Source organism: Bradysia coprophila, unplaced genomic scaffold (assembly GCF_014529535.1).
Source record: "Bradysia coprophila strain Holo2 unplaced genomic scaffold, BU_Bcop_v1 contig_358, whole genome shotgun sequence".
NCBI lineage: Eukaryota > Metazoa > Arthropoda > Insecta > Diptera > Sciaridae > Bradysia > Bradysia coprophila.
Window position 1 is genome coordinate 1,680,000 of NW_023503616.1, and position 17,902 is coordinate 1,697,901.

Consider the following 17,902-nt stretch of genomic DNA (forward strand, 5'->3'; position numbering starts at 1 on the left):
AATTAAAGCCGTGCGAATTTTTTTTTTATTTATATAATGTAATCTCAACACGTCATCTTACTCAGTTTTTGCTTGAGTTCGTTTTGTTTACGTACTGTTTGGTCATTGCTCTTAGAAATATCTCGTTTCTAAAAAGGTTACAAAGAAAATATTTAGAGGAGAAAAAAAAGACTAGCAAATAATTTAGCAGAAATTTAAATTATTTCGGAGTGGTAAAAGGTGTACTATTGAGACGTAATGTACGTACACCAGATTTAATTGCTATTTAGCTAATAAAAACAATTTGATTGACGGACAGATTAAGTCATATGGTGGATTTTAACTGGTATCACAAAAATAGTTATTTACGTAAGTAGGAACCGCAGGCGATGGAGGGCTGGTCTAGAAAATATTGATACTGATATTGTTAAAGTTACATAGAATGTCATGTTTAAATTTTCCACGTTATTCCATCGAATTAATTGTGAGAGAACTGTTCTGGTCAATAGAAGTGTATATCGAAATTTCAGTATTGTTTCTCAATACTGAATTAGTGATTTCCATTTCAATTCAATTCAAAAACAATACAATCTAGAGGCTTTGATCACAGCACAGTATGGACAAACACAAATAACGACAATACAAACACAACTTAAGGGTAAATGCAAGTTTCTATCGATTGACCCACAAAAATGATTAAATATTTTAGTGATAGTAATGTATGTGATAATACACAAGCATCAACCATATTCACAAAGAATCATATTTACTTAGAACATGGAGCACCGAATCTAGTACTTCAAGACTTTTAATAAATATATGAAGTTGTTAATATATGTCGAGACCGGATCGGATTAGGTTTGTCGCTCAGTTTACCACTTACACAGTAAAATATTTAGGCAGTTCAGAGCAAATTATTGAGAATTTTATTAACAGAAATTTACAAAAAAAAACATTTTCGTTAAATTTTGGTAACTTCAATAAGTTTTTGATAAATTTAGACAATTTTCAGTAATTTTAGTAAATAAATCTGGGAACAATATGTGATGAAAGGGTATCAAATAGTTCTATATAGAATCATAAGCAGCGTCGCATCGAAACTAGTATAGTAATGATCTAGTCCCAAATCCCTCGTGGGTTGTTAAGGCAGATTCCAGATTTTCTAATGCAATTTAATTTTGAGGCAATCTTCATATCTAATTTTAATTATTTTAATTCCTAAGTAGCATTGTAGCAATAATACTCTCGAGAAGCTGAGAATTTCAAATTCTTAGAAAATGAAGAAAGAAAATAAACTGCTTGCGTGGCTTCAAAGCTTCTACAATTAAAAATAGTTTAGTAATAAAAAATTGATATTTTTCTATTTTTTATGATTTACCGCAATCTTAAACATATATTATTATTAATCTTATGAACTCCGTAAATTCCAGCTTTTATATTCCAATTCACGGAAAGAATAAAAAAAATTACCATTATTGCTATCAACAACCGCAACGACCTATTAGTCTAGAGATAGTTCTTTCAATCTATCAATCTATCGCACTGAACTGATGCCTTTTTGTAAGTGTTGTTGATCGGTATATTTAATTAAACATCAATTTCTTCATTGAATTATATAGGTGATACGCCGATTGAAATAATTACTACCTCGAGTTTATTTATTTATCACCTTCCTGACTTTCGATAAAAATCACATTAAACATTTTTTTTAATGAATTGTTACGTTTCCACATTGTTTTACTTCCGATTCCCAAACATAAATTCTTGTCCAAAAAATTAATTCATATACCGTGTGCGCAATGAACACTTCAATTGAAAAAAGTGTTTTCGCAATTAAAGAATCAATTAAAATTATTTTTACCTTAATAAATTTGCCACGAACAAACTCTCAAAACAGATTAACCCATTTCTTAAGAAGTCAAACTATAACAATAGAATAAAAGATTGAAAATTATATTGAAATCGTGGGAAAAAATACTTTATTATTTACACCGAACGGAGTGTTCATTATGATCATGACTTCTTTTCAAATAAACGCCTTCACACCAAATTCGACACCATATCATTTGCTTACCAACAAAACGCTTCATCATGATGATCATGGTAAAATATCACATAATCTTCTCTCGTTTTCATATCAGTTCTATTAGATTTTAAGAGTAAATGTTAATGTTAATCTGGTCGTACTTGCATTCTACGAATTAGAGAGAAAAATAAAATTCAGTTCCGTTTCATTTTTTGTAGGTAATTTATTCGTCATTCGAATAATCTATAGAAAAACAGTTCAGGGACCAACCAACCAAATAAATTTTTATGACAAAAAATTTATCTTTAATTTCGTGAATTTCAGTAAAAAGTAGATTAGAGAAACCGTACGGTTTTTTTAATAGGTTGATTTGTAGAACTTGAACTTGAAAATGGGAACTTTAATTGAAAATTAATGTTAAAAGAATCGAATCATAGGTATGGTTCACATGACAACTTCTATAAACGGATAGTCATCTGCTGTCGAGCACGACGATAAGAACAAGTTGTGAGATATGGTTGCATATCGGTTTGTACCGAAATGTATGATAATAACTTTGAAATAATAGATTTTACTTTACTAGTGAGGTAATGTGGCCTTTCCCTCACTAGTGAAGACCCTTTCCCTCGCTCGTAAAGTAAAACGCCATACTTTACACGTGAAATAATTTGATATCTCGTATCACGATGAGTAAAAGTACCTCGGGCTGAAGCCCTCGGATACTTTTACTCATCTGGATACGAAATATCAAATTACTTCACTTGTATAGTAATGTACTATTGTGTCAAGTATCATGATATAATTTACAAAAATGAAGTAGCAGATTTAAGGATTTTGTTGTCGATTCTGTAGATAGAGAAACTCAACTTCTCAAATCTTTGCATAGATTTTAAAAGGAAGTACATTGTCAAAACTAAATAATGAAAGAAGAATGAGTAGACGAGTGTTGCATTGAAAGAATTTTGTATTTGTTCTGGCTAGTGTTCGTCGGTTCTTAAAAAAAAAAAAATCAAAAATAATAGAGAGATGAATAGTCAACCTTCTTACCATCATCGTCTGGAATCTTTTCTTAAAAGGAAATTACAATCACTTCCTATACAGTAATAAATTGGATATCTAAGAATCATGTCACGCAGCAAAACGTTCGGCGCATAAAAATTTGAAAAAGTCGATTGAAATTTTGCTATTTCTTTTACGAACGAAAACTGTGTTATAAACTGAAGCAGTGTTTTGACATCTTTCTGGCACTGTTTCTTGACATAAAATGAATATGTGAATGTTCCAAAACGGTTCGTTAATTTAAAGTCTGGGGGAAAGAAAAAATATGTGTTTTTAAGGCATTGAGACACTAAGCTCAACTAAATCGTATCAAATGAAATCAAATCGTTTAAGAAAAGAACAATTTACCAAATTTATACCAACCGTTTTGGACTTTCAAATTGCAAAATTCGCATTTAATTGTTGTATTTGGCCACGAACTCTCACATAACAATGACGAAAACTCAAATTTTTGCATGAAAAGACAATTAAATAAATTTAAAAAAATGTAAATAAGGCAGGTTACAAGTGTATGCCACACAATATGGTTCACATTTTTTCCCCTTCATTCGAACAACAATAATGTGAACGATAACAATACGGGGCTTGGATTTGAGAAGGACAAAAAATTCGATGTAACATTTCAGTCATCGCAGTATGAGATAACTTTTGAATTATAATAGCAATATGAGATCTGAATATCAAAATATTTATTATCATTGGATGCGGTGTTCTATGCTAAGCTAGAAATAACGTTTCTGTATTGATTTTCATCCTATTGTAATACAACCAATATGAAAATAAATTATTTAAAAATGATACACAATACTTATGCGTTATGCATGCGTGCACAGAACATAGTTTTTTGTTAAAACATTTTTACAGACAGCATTTTATCGTGTAATAAAAGTGTCACGATCGTTGTTTTATATCATTACTTTGTTTATTACTAATAGAAGGTTTTTTTTTCCATCGCGAGATTTGTTTTATATCAAAATTAATAACAATCTCTTTCAAATATAAAATTAACAATGCTGTGGTTGAAAACTTCCGTTATATTAAGTTGACTTTTTTTCCAGCATGAGATGAGTACTTGGATTGTCTTTCTCATGATAAACATTATTTGGATGGTTTCATATTATGTGTATACCATACATAAAGCGAAGAGACATTTATACATCTTTTGTAATTTCATGTAAAGTTTACAGTGTTATGAGAATCGTAAATTATATTTTAATGAAGATAATATTAAAAAGAATTAAGTACAGAAATTATTAACGAGCCTGCACAAGACAAATGAAATCTTGCCCATTAACCTAAGGTTGACCTGAAATACCCAACTTACCCAATTATCAATTTCCGTAAAAGAATTCATTTGCTCTTATTAAGTGGAGAAATGGAAAACTGTTTCTTCTAAATTTGTTTCACGAACTTACGTCCTCTTCAAGCGTTCTTTGTTGCAAGAATGATGTCGAAATGATTCTAATTCATTTTTCTTCCATTGCCACTAGCGCCATCCACGCTTTTCATAGATCTATATGAACTAACATATAACTAACCGTTCAATGATTGGACAAGATTGACACAATTGAATTTCCACAAACTATGTTCCAACTACGCCTAATCGCTCAATCTATTCCAATTAAACAAAATAAACACATTAACTCAATACTTACCTCACGGATATCTAAATGCAGAGCATAAAGTTGACATAAATCTGTTTAAATGAAAGAAAACAAATTAAGATTTATTGTAATCGTCGATGCCGATGACAGAGCATATTACTACACACAGATGTTCAAAGTAAAATGTTTACACAAAAATTCCTATCCGTCATTTTGATGTAGCACATGCACATATATATATTTGAGTGTTTTGTCAAAATACAATTAAAAAAATGAACAAAAATCATTTCGAGACACCCACATCGAATACAATAACTTGTTCGACGGCAAATATTACTATACATTTCAACATCCAACATAAGCTCGTCTTCATTTGCATGATGTTTAAGCCACTGTGTGGAAAAGAAAATATAGTAAAATGCAACACAATGAATTTGAGATAATCACATATTATAAAGAATCAGATTTATTGAACGAAGAAAACCAACAAAGCCGACTATATTTGACGACATGCTTGATGATGAATTGAATATCTCATAAACTAGGATTTTAGTTCTTTTGTTTGAGCAACACTAAATACGTTTACAGAGATTTTATTAATAACTTTATAGAATTTGACTGACTAAATCCCGCATTGATAAATGAAGTTGTGGTTATGTTTAACGATATTATTAAACGATATAGCAAACCTTTATTGTACTACTCGTATACAATGGCTTCATAATCAAAGATTACTTAGGGCGGTTATAAGATTAAATTACGATATAAAAAGACCTGCTATTTCTAAAGAATTGGGTGGGCTGAGAAGCTTAAACAAACATTTGTAACAGCAAACACTTTGCATCCTCCGAAATGAGAATGCACTCCATATAACAAGTGACAACTGAATAACATCATAAGAAGCAATAAATTTGAAGAATACGTTTCGGTTGCTTAAAAAAAAACTCTTCACATTATTTTAACAGTTTAATTGCATAATTATTGCATTCATTGTTTCATTATAAAAGCATGCAGCGTATAAGTATGGAAATATCTTGAATGCACGAATTTCCATATTCATTAATAATAATCATCTTCTTCATAGATAAATAAATTGGTAATGCTACTATTACGACGTCTATGAACGGGAAACAGTAACAAATAACAATTTTTTTTTATAATATTCGATCATTGAAAAGTGTTTCCTTCCTTGGAAAAGAATTGTGAATATATGGCTTTCAATAGTTGCTTGTCGTCGAAATAGCAGCGAATGGTCTTGTAAACTTGAATAATTAATTTTAATGCATATACACGTTCGTAACGCCAATACGAGATGCTGTGATGTTTGAACTTTCGGTTTTTATGTGCAGTGTGTACATTAGTCGGTTTTTTATTTGAAGAGAAGTTAGTTTTTTGTGTCGTTTACACTGGAGAAAGTGTAGGTGTAGAATTTATTTTGATTTCTATACTCAATAAATGTTTTAACTAAATTTGGATTATGCAGAAAGTAAATAAACATAAACATAGTTTGTAGGATTGATTTTATTATCACGTGATCCAAGGATGAAGTAGAATCTATTTTAGGGCTAACGTTCAAGAACGAATATTCTCTTTTATCACCTTTTAGAAACGGTTATCTTTAACGATGTCAACGACGATGAAAATAAGCAATGAGCACAGGCTGCTGTTTTCTCATCATGTAGTCAAACTAAAAAATTAAAAGATCAAGCAATATCAACCACTTTGCGATGCATAAAACAAAAGAAGTAACAGATTTAATCGCTATCCATAGCTATCCATAGCGTGGTGATCCTCTTGCCGCTTATATAATGTTTCAAAACATGTCAAAAATGGAAATCAATTAATTTAAATACGTAAAGTATGACATATTCTTCAAGGCGATGAGGCAATTTATCCTTTCATTTCTCTGAAAAATAATCAATTGAAAATTGGTCATCACCAATCCAACAAGCATTGTTATGTAAATTAAATAAATTTTTTTTCTTAAATCTCTGCTATCTATTTAACGTATCCACTAATTAATTAATAAACTCACTTCAATAAATAAAAGAATGGTATTAAATCATCTGCATGCCGATGCTATATATATATAATAAATCCAAGTAGCGCACTTGCACAAGTCTTTTTACCATAACTTCGCAAGTATTTATATTTTGCAAAACAATTGCACTTTATAAAATTCCCTTTCTAAAACAAACTGGAGAATCATTTCGTTATTTTCTCACAAGATGTGAACGGTTTTAAACACCTTGAAAGTCAGATTTACTTTGTCTCATTATGTATGCGAATAATTGAAGGCATTTCTAACAGTATATTAAACATTTATATCACTTTTAATATACAACACCATAAGCGTTTTTCTGCCATGCATCACAGAAATTTAGTTATTTATGGATGTTGTTGTACGTCATGGATAAAATAAATCAGATTTTCTTATTAATTTTCTTGATTTACATCCAACACAAAATTTCATTTTCATTACCTCTGCACTTAACCAGATTTTTTTTTATTGGTATGATGACCTCACAGATGAACGAGCCGGAGTTAACAGTACAAATGCAATGATCTGGTTCCTTTTCCTTAAGTTCAAATTGTAACCTTTTCGACGTACGTACAATAATAATAAAAAAATACAACAAAACTTAGAGTAGATGGAAAGGGCAGATAAACTTCTTGTTCATATCAATTAAAAAAATATTTAAAAAAAAAAGTAATGTCGTCGCATTGGTTGATGTGCCGTATATTAAAATAAAGTACAAGTAATACTTAACATTTTGACTTATTCAAACCTTTTGAACATAATGATTGTTTGCACATTACTATGCAGATTCATATATAACTCATTCGGAAACATTGTAAACAAGTCTACTACTATATACATACATATAGCATATATGATATGGTCACGAAGGCCATATCTTAGTTCTGGTTGTAAATGAAACGACTTACCGTATATGGACTCTAAAAACTTTCTTCAAATTCGTTAGCATTAAATCTAAGCACAACTTGAAGTAGATGAATTGAAAAAATATATATCTCAAGATAGCAAAGCACAATATACATATAATAGGTGCGAAAGCCGTTTCGGTGTTTTTGTTTGCGATAAGGAGATTCAAAGAAAAGATTCGTGCGACTTACATAATCTTAATTAATATATTCGGAAAGTCTCTTTTGTGAATGGAATAAATAATTAGTCGCAGTGTATCGGCTTATATGAAGAAAAACCACATAAGAATTGCAAAGTAAGTTAGAAAATCGTGTGGCTATAGTTTCTAGCTTTGGAATTACTTTTTAAGTTCTGCGAAACTGAATATGTTACATATGGACATATGGATGGAAGCCAATGTCTGAGAACTATCAAGATTTGTGCGATTGCCAAAATTATTTGCAACTTATAATTGGCTAAATAAATTACAAAATTAATCCAAACAATACGACGCAACTTTCCGAATGTATGCTATTTTAATAGCCTCAGACTCAGTGATGAATTGAGCATTAAATTGAAATTAAAAAAAAAAGTCATTTACGGGTTGATTCATGTAATTGTGAAGTCAATGTCAGAAAAGGTAAAATAAAGTATTTCTACACAGCAACAACAACAACATCAACAGAAAAAAAAAACTTGTCAATTATCACTTTATACCCGTTTAATGATGAATTTTGTAAACAAACAAGTAAAATTAGCTTCGTAAATTGGTTTGTGGACTTAATAAACGAACAACGTTGTGATTCTTAAAAAGCACTTTTGATTTCTAATAGATAGTGAGTCTGGTTTTGAGTCTTGATTCACTTCGAGAATCAAGAACAGCAACTATTTTCTAACTGTATATTGATTACCTAGTGGTTTTGTTGGAAAATCTGTAGCGCAATCGTACTGCGAAATTTACAGTAGAGTTGGTCAACTTTCAGACGCTCGTCATATAATAGTAGATTACGTACTCGCTAGGAGATTTTGATTTTGACGAGTGTGGGTTTACAACTCAAGCCAAAGGTGAAGGAAGCAACCACACAAGTTAAAATAACAAACATTCAACACATTACTTGTACATTACGACATTGGAACGACCAAGATTTTCGAATATTGTATTTTAATATAAATATCTCTTAATAGTAAATCGAAAAGCAAGATTGAATCGTTCCTTTTTGGTAGGGCAGAATAACAAAACCGCATGGATGACAGACGTATTCTTTATTGTTATGACTCGTGGGTATACGGTGGAAGAATTATAAGAAGTTACATTATCAACAATTACAATCCACCGGACTCTATTATATTTCTTTAATAAATCAGTTTATAGTAATCTTGATAGTAATCGAAACGGAGCTCTTCCGAACTTTGGTCCTGAAATATGGCCTTGTAACAGACCTAAAGCTTCAGACTCAGTGATGAATTGAACATTAAACTGAAATTTGAAAAAAAAGTAGATTTCGTTACTGGTCAGAAGATTTTTATTTTGCTTTACAGGTCAAGTCGAAGGCGAGGGATGCAACCACACAAGTCAAAATAACAGTTTCCCAACCATACCGAAGTGTAGTTTAAACGAGTTTTAATGCTACTGTCATTCACGAAAAAAAAGGAGGAGTTAATGGTATCTCAGATCTCGGTGTCATAAGCTAGGTTCTCAAACTCGTCTCGGATACCATTTCAGTTTTAGTAGCATAAGAAGTTATTATTAAATATTAAAATCATTCCTTTTCTCAAAGCGTTTCGTCTATGCAATGCAATCACATCCATCACTAGTTTTTTTTGCGCAATTGCAAGATGAAAAATCAACAATTGTTCATTACACAGTCTTACCAATCTAAACAACATTTATTCGCGAATTGATGGCATTGCCAAAAAAAAAGTTTATTTAAACGCAGACTGAGTAAATGCTGTCAGACGAAACAAATTACCAAATGTGATGCGGTTACACCAATTTCCTCATAATAATTTATCTTTTTCGAAATTCAAAAACAATGTCATGTTAACAATTCTATCTAATACACGAACGTATGTATAAATGAGTCTATCTGTTATATTTTAACGACCTATCCATGCACATTACTTGTATATTACGACCTTTGAACGACTGATCCAAGGATTTTCGAATATTGTATTTTAATATTAATAATTCACGCTTTGTATTACATAACAGAGTAACTTAATTTAGTTTAAACAACTGGAAAAATATCTATAAATTGACGTCTAACTTTATGGTAATATATCCAATTTCGCAAAACGGTTTGCCACAGTAATTAAATACATCAAAAATTAAAAGAAACTTTTTAATTAAAAATAAACTTTTATTTGGGTGTGGTTATTAGCCTTGATTTATATTATGTCGTTACACGATTTAAGTCAACCAAATTCAATTGTTAAAGGATCAATATCAAGTTGTTAGAATTACTTTTGTCAACGATGTCGAAGAATATGCTTTGCTACCGCGGGTCTCTATTTTTTTTCGTCTTTGGTTGGTATTTTTCTCACATAGATGTGAACAACATTATTTAACTTTAAAGGTGATAATTAATTTATGTTATCCTACATGCATACCTAACTCGACGGATAATACTCAAAATGTGAAGTGTTTATTCAGCTAATGAAAGATTTAAGGCAGCAAAAATTGGCCGATAGAATTTTTCACATGGGTTTTTAGTGACTAATATAGTTATTTCTGTTTCTTAGCCAGAACGGAAACGAAATTATGTGTGGTACATCTCCTTATTTATTCATTTCTAATATTTGACTGTGTAAATAATTGTTTTGTTAAAATGGATTAGTAATGGAAAAAGGGGTAGCTTGACTCATGAAATCTGATATGTTGACAAAAACTTTTCCCCGATTCTTTTTTTTTGTTGAAACAAACACTAAATTCAAAAATGACCGATGAGATGAGGTTCGATTTATTTGCCGAACTCCAATAAAATGTACTTACTGAAAAAAATAGTCATCGATGAATATCTTCCAGCTAATGGCACTCAAGTTTAACTTTGTCATGTTTTCCACGGAAAATAACATTACCATTCTTCATTAGAGCAATAAAATCTAGCACAGGAATTTATGTGATTGCGATTGCACACATTTGAATCGTCGAGTGGAAAATCCTAAGATTTTGAAAGTAGTTTGAATTTCGAAGTTGAAAAATACTTTTGCTTTGTAACATACAGTAAAAGACGTGTAATTATACAAAATCGATAAATTGGTGGTACCCGCATTGCTATTTGAAATGTATTGAAAACGTAATGAACTATTGAAGGCCTGATAGCAGAGCCATGAATTCATCAAATGAATTTCATCTAAATTTATTAAGTGTGTCATTGTCATTTTAAAATGGTAAATAATGCATTAAATTATAACAAATAGTCTGGGTTAAGTAAAGGATCATTCTTTTAATTACAACAAATCCCACAAGGATCATTCTTTGACGTTATACAGATTTTAATAGATACATCGAGAAGCACTCCATGTAATTATTTGTAGCAAAGCACCTAGCAGGGTAATAGAGATTTTTTGGTGTCAAATAGAGTAGTTTTTAGTACGAGTTGCCATTTACATTATATTAGACAGGAGTCGCCGTGAGATGCCGTATTGGAGGCAAATTTGAAAACGAAAAAGTGGTTACTGCGAAGGGTTTTCATTTAACTTTTATTGAAGAATTTAAATTCAGTTACGTAATTTAGTTATTTGTATGCAGACTGCTAACGTGATGTTAGATTATTTGTTAAAATAATGTACATTTCAGTGATCATATTTTCATTGAAAGAACGTTCGTGCCTATTTTTCGAATATATCTTGGCTCTTACCGCATTTTTAAGAGTGTAAAAATCTTATAAAATAAAAATGACATTTGACACTGCCAAAATTACCTACTTTATTTTTTTCTATTACCCTGCTTGGTGCTTTGTTTGTAGTTTTAAGTACTTTCAGAGAGAGTTAATGAATAAATATTCTTTCCTAAGAATAATATCGCGACCCGCCATTTGCGATTCTTATATAACTGTGAGCGCCACACGAGACTTGAAATATTGCGTTTCAATCGATTTCTATTATACAAATCACGTTAACAATAAGTTAACGTTTTTGTAGGGTAGATCTTCACGATCTGTAAACGTATCACGTTTGAGGTCACATTTGATGATGTAATTTCCAAAAATAAAAATGTGTTAAACAATTTCGTGTTTTATCAGACTTAAAAGCAAATTTAATAATGATGATGACAAAAAGCTTAATTTACAAAATTGTTTGCTTTTTCTGTTCGTAATTTATTGTGTTCAGATTCACATCTTTGATTATTTCTTAGTGGCAATATATTAAATGTTCGAAAGAAAAAACAGCAAGAACAAAATGAATATTAACGATGACACAGTATTACTCACCTTCATTATAAATTCAAGCTTTTTGAACTCTATAGGTCATAATATACCTTCTCTGAATTGAATTCTAATGATTTCTTTCTTTTTTTCTTTTGTTCGAAATTATGCAAATTCTTTTTTTTTGCTTTATTACCTTTGGTTCAATATTTGATTTTGCTATAAGTAAAACATTCACCACAAAGTGTCATGATGACTACATCGCGCTTACATCATTTTGATGTAAGTTTGTTTAGCGAAAAAAAAACTGTAATTCAAATAATCTTTTAGTAAAATATTAATGTGGCAATATCATCAAAATTAATAATGTTTTCATTTGTTATTTGATTTGATTTGTTTGCACAGATTTTTCTTTTAATTATACCGCAACGCAAATATTTCAATAAAATTTTCAATTACTTTTTTAGGTGTTTCTAATGTTTGAACTGTAGTTAATGGTGTGTATTTGTAAAAAAAATTTCCGATTCCGTGTCATTTTGTTTAAGGTCTTACATTATGGAAAAACCTTAACATTTTTAAAAAATATTCAAATTTATTCTCATTTTTGTCATTATTTTTTTTTCAGCCTGATGACGTGAATCCTTGCTATTCATGGAAATTTGCAATAAAATTTTTAATATAATTAAAAATTATCATTTATTTTGAAAATGGGAACGAAATCGCCAGGCGCACCACAGCGCTGTCATTATATATTACAACACTGCTTGGCCATTCAACTAAATAAGCCCGGACATGTGCCAGAAGACTTCTGGATGTATGATTCCGGATATATGATTTTCCAGGTAAATAAGAAAAGTTTTCTAAAAGAAATATTACGCTAACGGTCAGCTATCAAAGAAAAAATCAGAAATAAAAATTATATTTATGATTTCGAAAAAAAAACTTTCATTTTTTTTCGTAAAAGCTAATTTAACTAAAAGACGAAATTTCAATTTTACTTTTTTGGCGTTTTTATTTTGCCAATGTCCAAATTCGGTAACGCCAACGATCTTTTTCTACTTTCTGTTAAATTTGCAATATATTTAAGTATATTCAATTTGCTATTGGAATATAATTGTTTTGTAGAAACACTCATTTGTAAAGAAAATGTAAAAAGATATCCAGGAATCTTCTCTATCTGTAAAAACTATTTTTCGAACTAAAAAGATATGTATTTCGACATCATTACTAGTACATACCCTCAATATTGATGAAATTACCATAATCAAAGTCAGAAGAAGCCTACAGACACCTCGCAAAGCAAGTAATTTTACATGATTTCGTTTTCCCTAGGGTCGAAAGTGGCTTATTACACACCTATGGAAAACAAGAAATTTGGTTTAGGTTTCAAAAGCATGTAATATATATTATGCACCTGTTGCCAAGATTGATATTTTGACGTGTGGGACATTATTGCCCTAGCCGAAGGCGTGGGCTATAATGCCTACACGTCAAAATAACAGTCTGGCAATAGGTGCATATCATATTTTATCTGTCGAGAACAGATATATCGAGATAAACAAAAACTCCCTAGAGGGATAAGCTCGAGATTATCGTTCTAGACAGATAAAATCCATTACATAACTCGGGATAAAAGTTGAAAAGTCTCGTTTTCGTGTGTTCACGAAAAATTCACACGAAAACTCTACTTTTCAACTTTTTATCACTAGTCTAATCATGTAAATAACTATTTCGAAGATATCGTGTTGGGCAAGCAATGAACGATACCTTCAAGAAATGTTTTTGAGATAAGATTTTCTCGATTGTTCGCTGATTCGGACCCAAATTGATACTTTCATAGTTTAAAATTGACACATCCTATTACAGAAGCCATCCTGGCCTTTCAAAAAACGGCTTTATCATCAGCTATAGACAAAAGGCGACGAAAACAACCAATGAACTCTCTCTAATGTCCTCTTTATGTAAGAAAATGCTTTTAACACGCAAATGAAGTAAAAGATGTCGACTCAATTTGCAGAAATGATAAATGAAAAAAGTGCAAAAATTACTTCAAATGAAGTAGTAGATTCGATAATTATCTTAATTATATGCTTACCGTTTGAAAAAGTTGAAACCCATAAATTTGATTCATCGGTAAGTTAGTTACGGATACAGCTCTAGGCTGTCAAATCACCACGGAAATATCTTTCAAAGTAAGTCTTAGAACCGGGTGATAATCATTCACTAAATTGACAGTCCACATTTATCTTTTTTTCATTTCGTATGATTAATTCGGCTATATATAGTTGGATGTCCTCGTATTGTAATTCTTTATGAATCAAATTAGACTTTATCTATAATTAATGCAAAACGAGAATGTTTTTTTTTTAAATTTCATGCACACATACGGTAGTTCTACATCAATTTTGGTTATAATTAATTTAAATAAACATGTGACACAACATTGTTCGTATGTGTTCCATTTTAGAAAATAAATACAACGAAAGAAAACGAATGAGTTGAGAGAGAAGATTTATCATTTAAAAGTGATTTTTTTGTAAAGCATCTTCATTATTTTATATAAAACAAACTCTAAACACGTTTACCGATAATTAACCAACATGACACCGCTTCAATTGCTAATTATGGCATGCAGTCAACTGAAACTATTATTAACCGATTTATATAGATCAAATGATCAGTTCGATCAAGGTTGTTGTGTGTTGTGTTTACAGAATTCACTTCTTCACTGATGTGGAATGCCCTTTGATAACGTAATGTGTTATTATTATACACATTAGGGTATGGGTAATCATATATGAGTGCAGTTAAATGCATAGTCACACCAACATTGACACAACTTATTATTGACCTCAACCCAGTCTTTTAACTTTAACTAGTTCTTTACTTTATATGCTGTGTGTAATGAGTTTATTAAGTAACTGAAAAATAACTTGATTAGGTCACAAATTATTGCACAACATGATGTTCAATGTTAATAGCTTTTGAATAATGACTGAGAAAATGCAGTTACGGTAATATCGATTTCATTGAAAGTTTTTATGACAGACTGTTTTTAGGTGTTATTGTTACTAAAGAAAAGTGTGAATTGGTTTCAGAATTTCCTGGCAGCAAATGCCCAGTGTTGGTGGAATGGACCTTTAATAGCAGCAACTAGAGCTCTTAAATACGCTGGTCATGTAGCCCCTGGCATGCTACTGGTCACCGCCGAGCCATGTGCCCTGGAAGTTTTACGTGGTGCATTTTCTCGGAGTGTTTTAAAGCCGCCAGCAACCTATGTCATTAGCTCAGTTGGTACGTATTGTTGGAATAATTTCATTTTAATTGCGGTAATCAAGAGGTCAATTAGATGTTGTTGCTCATCGGTTTTCTTGGTGAACTTTTTATGGGAGAAATTATACAATCAGCTGCATCGAAATCATTATCTAGTCAATCTATTTAAAGATGTTTTACAGGAAATGCATATATATCTAAATTATTATAAATTATCGGCACAGATATGAAAAATGGCTTTATTTTGTAGTTATCGAGTTTCCTTGTTTTCTTTTCGTTTCTTTTTTCTTTTCTTTCTGTTTTTTTTTTCTTCTTTAAATATGTTCATGTTCATGTCGCTACATCGAGATATCATGAAAGATCTATGTACATAATCATGGAGATAATATTGAAATTGGAAGACTCTCTCACGACTGCTGAACATTATGAGACTTTATTTTGATGATGTACAAGACATATACAATCTTGATCTTATTCACATTCATATCAACTTTCAGTTTAATGCCAAAGAAAATAAAATGCATTTTTGCCCTACATTGCAGAAAAATAGCTAATTTTAATAGGAATTTCAGTTAGTGTTGACTGTTTGATGCATGCAGAAATAAATTATCATAACTACTTCACCTCAAACACGCCACACAGTCGACCTAGTGTTAAATCGATTTACAATGAGAGAAGTTTCTAACAATTTCGAGTAGGATTTTCTATTCTTCTTTTTTGAGTTGACGTTGACCACTTTTAGCCACTGTTCGTTCACCAACTTTTCACCAAATTTTACGGCTATTTGTTATTAATAACGACGAAACATATATCTTGGACTAATGTGATCTTTTATAGCAAAATACATAAAAATGAAGTAATAGATTCGGCGTTAATTTCTTGTTAAATGAAAAGAAGTAGTAGATGTGGAAATTATGCTGTACAGCTGAAGTTTAAATTTGGAAAATAATTTCTAGACCCATTATCCCAGGAAACGAGCTGATTACAAGTTTATTTTGATTATATCAGCGAAATAAAGTTTAGAAAATTTCTATATCGTCAACAAAATTGCACGTGAATAGGTATTACAATATAACATTAATGTTATTGTCAATTTTCTCTACAATATAATGCTTAACAGCGTATGAACTTGATTGACTACACATATACTTTGCATAAAGTAATTTCGTTCGAAAATTGCTAACAAATGTCTCCGTTGAAAGAATTTTGCATCATAAACCGAATGAAAAGCTTTATGAGACTTATTGGGATTTTCAGCTTGGCTGCTCTTTTCCGTATGAAAATTAATGCGATATAGCGTTGAATGTTGCCGTGTTTTTTCCCCCAGACTGGCTTGAATATGTTATTTTGAAAATATGATCCAGTAATGCTACGGAAAGTATACCTCGAATCAATCAATAAAGATGTCTGATTATGCGAAACTAGTAATTTTGTTGTTAGACAGCCAATGTATCACAGAGGATGCTTAAAATTGTAGAGAAATTAAATGTGAATAATATATTCGTTATTAAAGCGGTGAAAATCTTGACACATTATTTGTCGGAGTCTGAGCGAAAGGCTATTGTGCTGTAAGGCTTGTATGGCCTGATGAAAAATATAATTTTTATTTTACAGTTAGCCATAAATATGAATGGCATAATGAAACATCTTAGTGAAATTTAAACTGTTTAGATCGGTAGAAGTAAATGATATCTCCTGTTAATTTTTCCAAAGTTTTTTTTAGCTCAATAGGTATTGGCCACACAATAATTAATGGTGATCAATGCTCATTGATCATTCCAGTAGTATTATAGAAATGTATACTCAGTTCATATTACGATCCATTTCAATTCACAGAAATGCAACGGTAAAATATTATGGGTGAATTTTGCACCACAAGTTCTTTTCTCTTGAGAACTCAAAGAATGCGAAACAAAATTCAAATAAAATACTTTTCCAGAACAGGATGGTACGATCGATTGATAAATAAATAATCAATGTTCATGTCTGCGCTCTGTGTTGATTGGAATAGAAATAAGCAGCAATTACCACTCTATAGGATATTAATGTTCGAGTACCTTATATTTCTTTGTCTTAAAACCAATTTAGAACGAGGTATTAGTTCAATATTGATTTCATTTTTCTTTCCTTCTTGAAAGCTTTCAGATTATTGTTTCCGTGAATTTTGCTTCTGTATTGTACAATGAAAAAACTGATAATGCGTTCATTTAATTCAATCATGAATGTACCTTGAGATTAACTAAACAATCTGCTCCATATGTTACGAAAGTAATTTCTAATTTTTCATTAAAGACAATACGGAATAAGAAAAATTGAAAATATGAGGCAGTCATTATATTTATCTAGTTACAAATAAGAAGGAAATGATAATGACAGACTTATGGAAGATAATTTGCATCATATCTTCTTCTCATGGTTTTCAACAATGCGGTTATTCAAATGTGTCTCTTTGAATAAATTTGTTTTTTTTTTTGTACTTTCCATTATATTAACTACAAAATCCTAACTCGGTTTTTGTTGCACTGAACTAAGTCGTAATTATAAAACAGTTTTATCTTTAGAAAGGCTGGAGAATTCCGTCAAATATGATGAAATTATAAAGAAAAAAAAATGTCATATTGTCTTAGTAACGACTATTGTAATCGCCAATAATTACACAAAGTCAAAG

The 17,902-nt window shown here is 30.7% G+C and overlaps 1 protein-coding gene across 1 annotated transcript in view; it reads left to right on the forward strand.

Annotated features, from left to right (window-relative positions):
• LOC119081727 overlaps window positions 1-17,902 on the forward strand; it is a 31,304-nt gene that overhangs the window by 9,031 nt on the left and 4,371 nt on the right. The window contains exons 2-3 of the mRNA XM_037190887.1: window positions 12,587-12,803; window positions 15,060-15,255. Of these exons, the coding sequence (XP_037046782.1) occupies window positions 12,669-12,803; window positions 15,060-15,255 (331 nt within the window). The 5' untranslated portion in view covers window positions 12,587-12,668. The remainder of the gene's footprint in view (window positions 1-12,586; window positions 12,804-15,059; window positions 15,256-17,902) is intronic.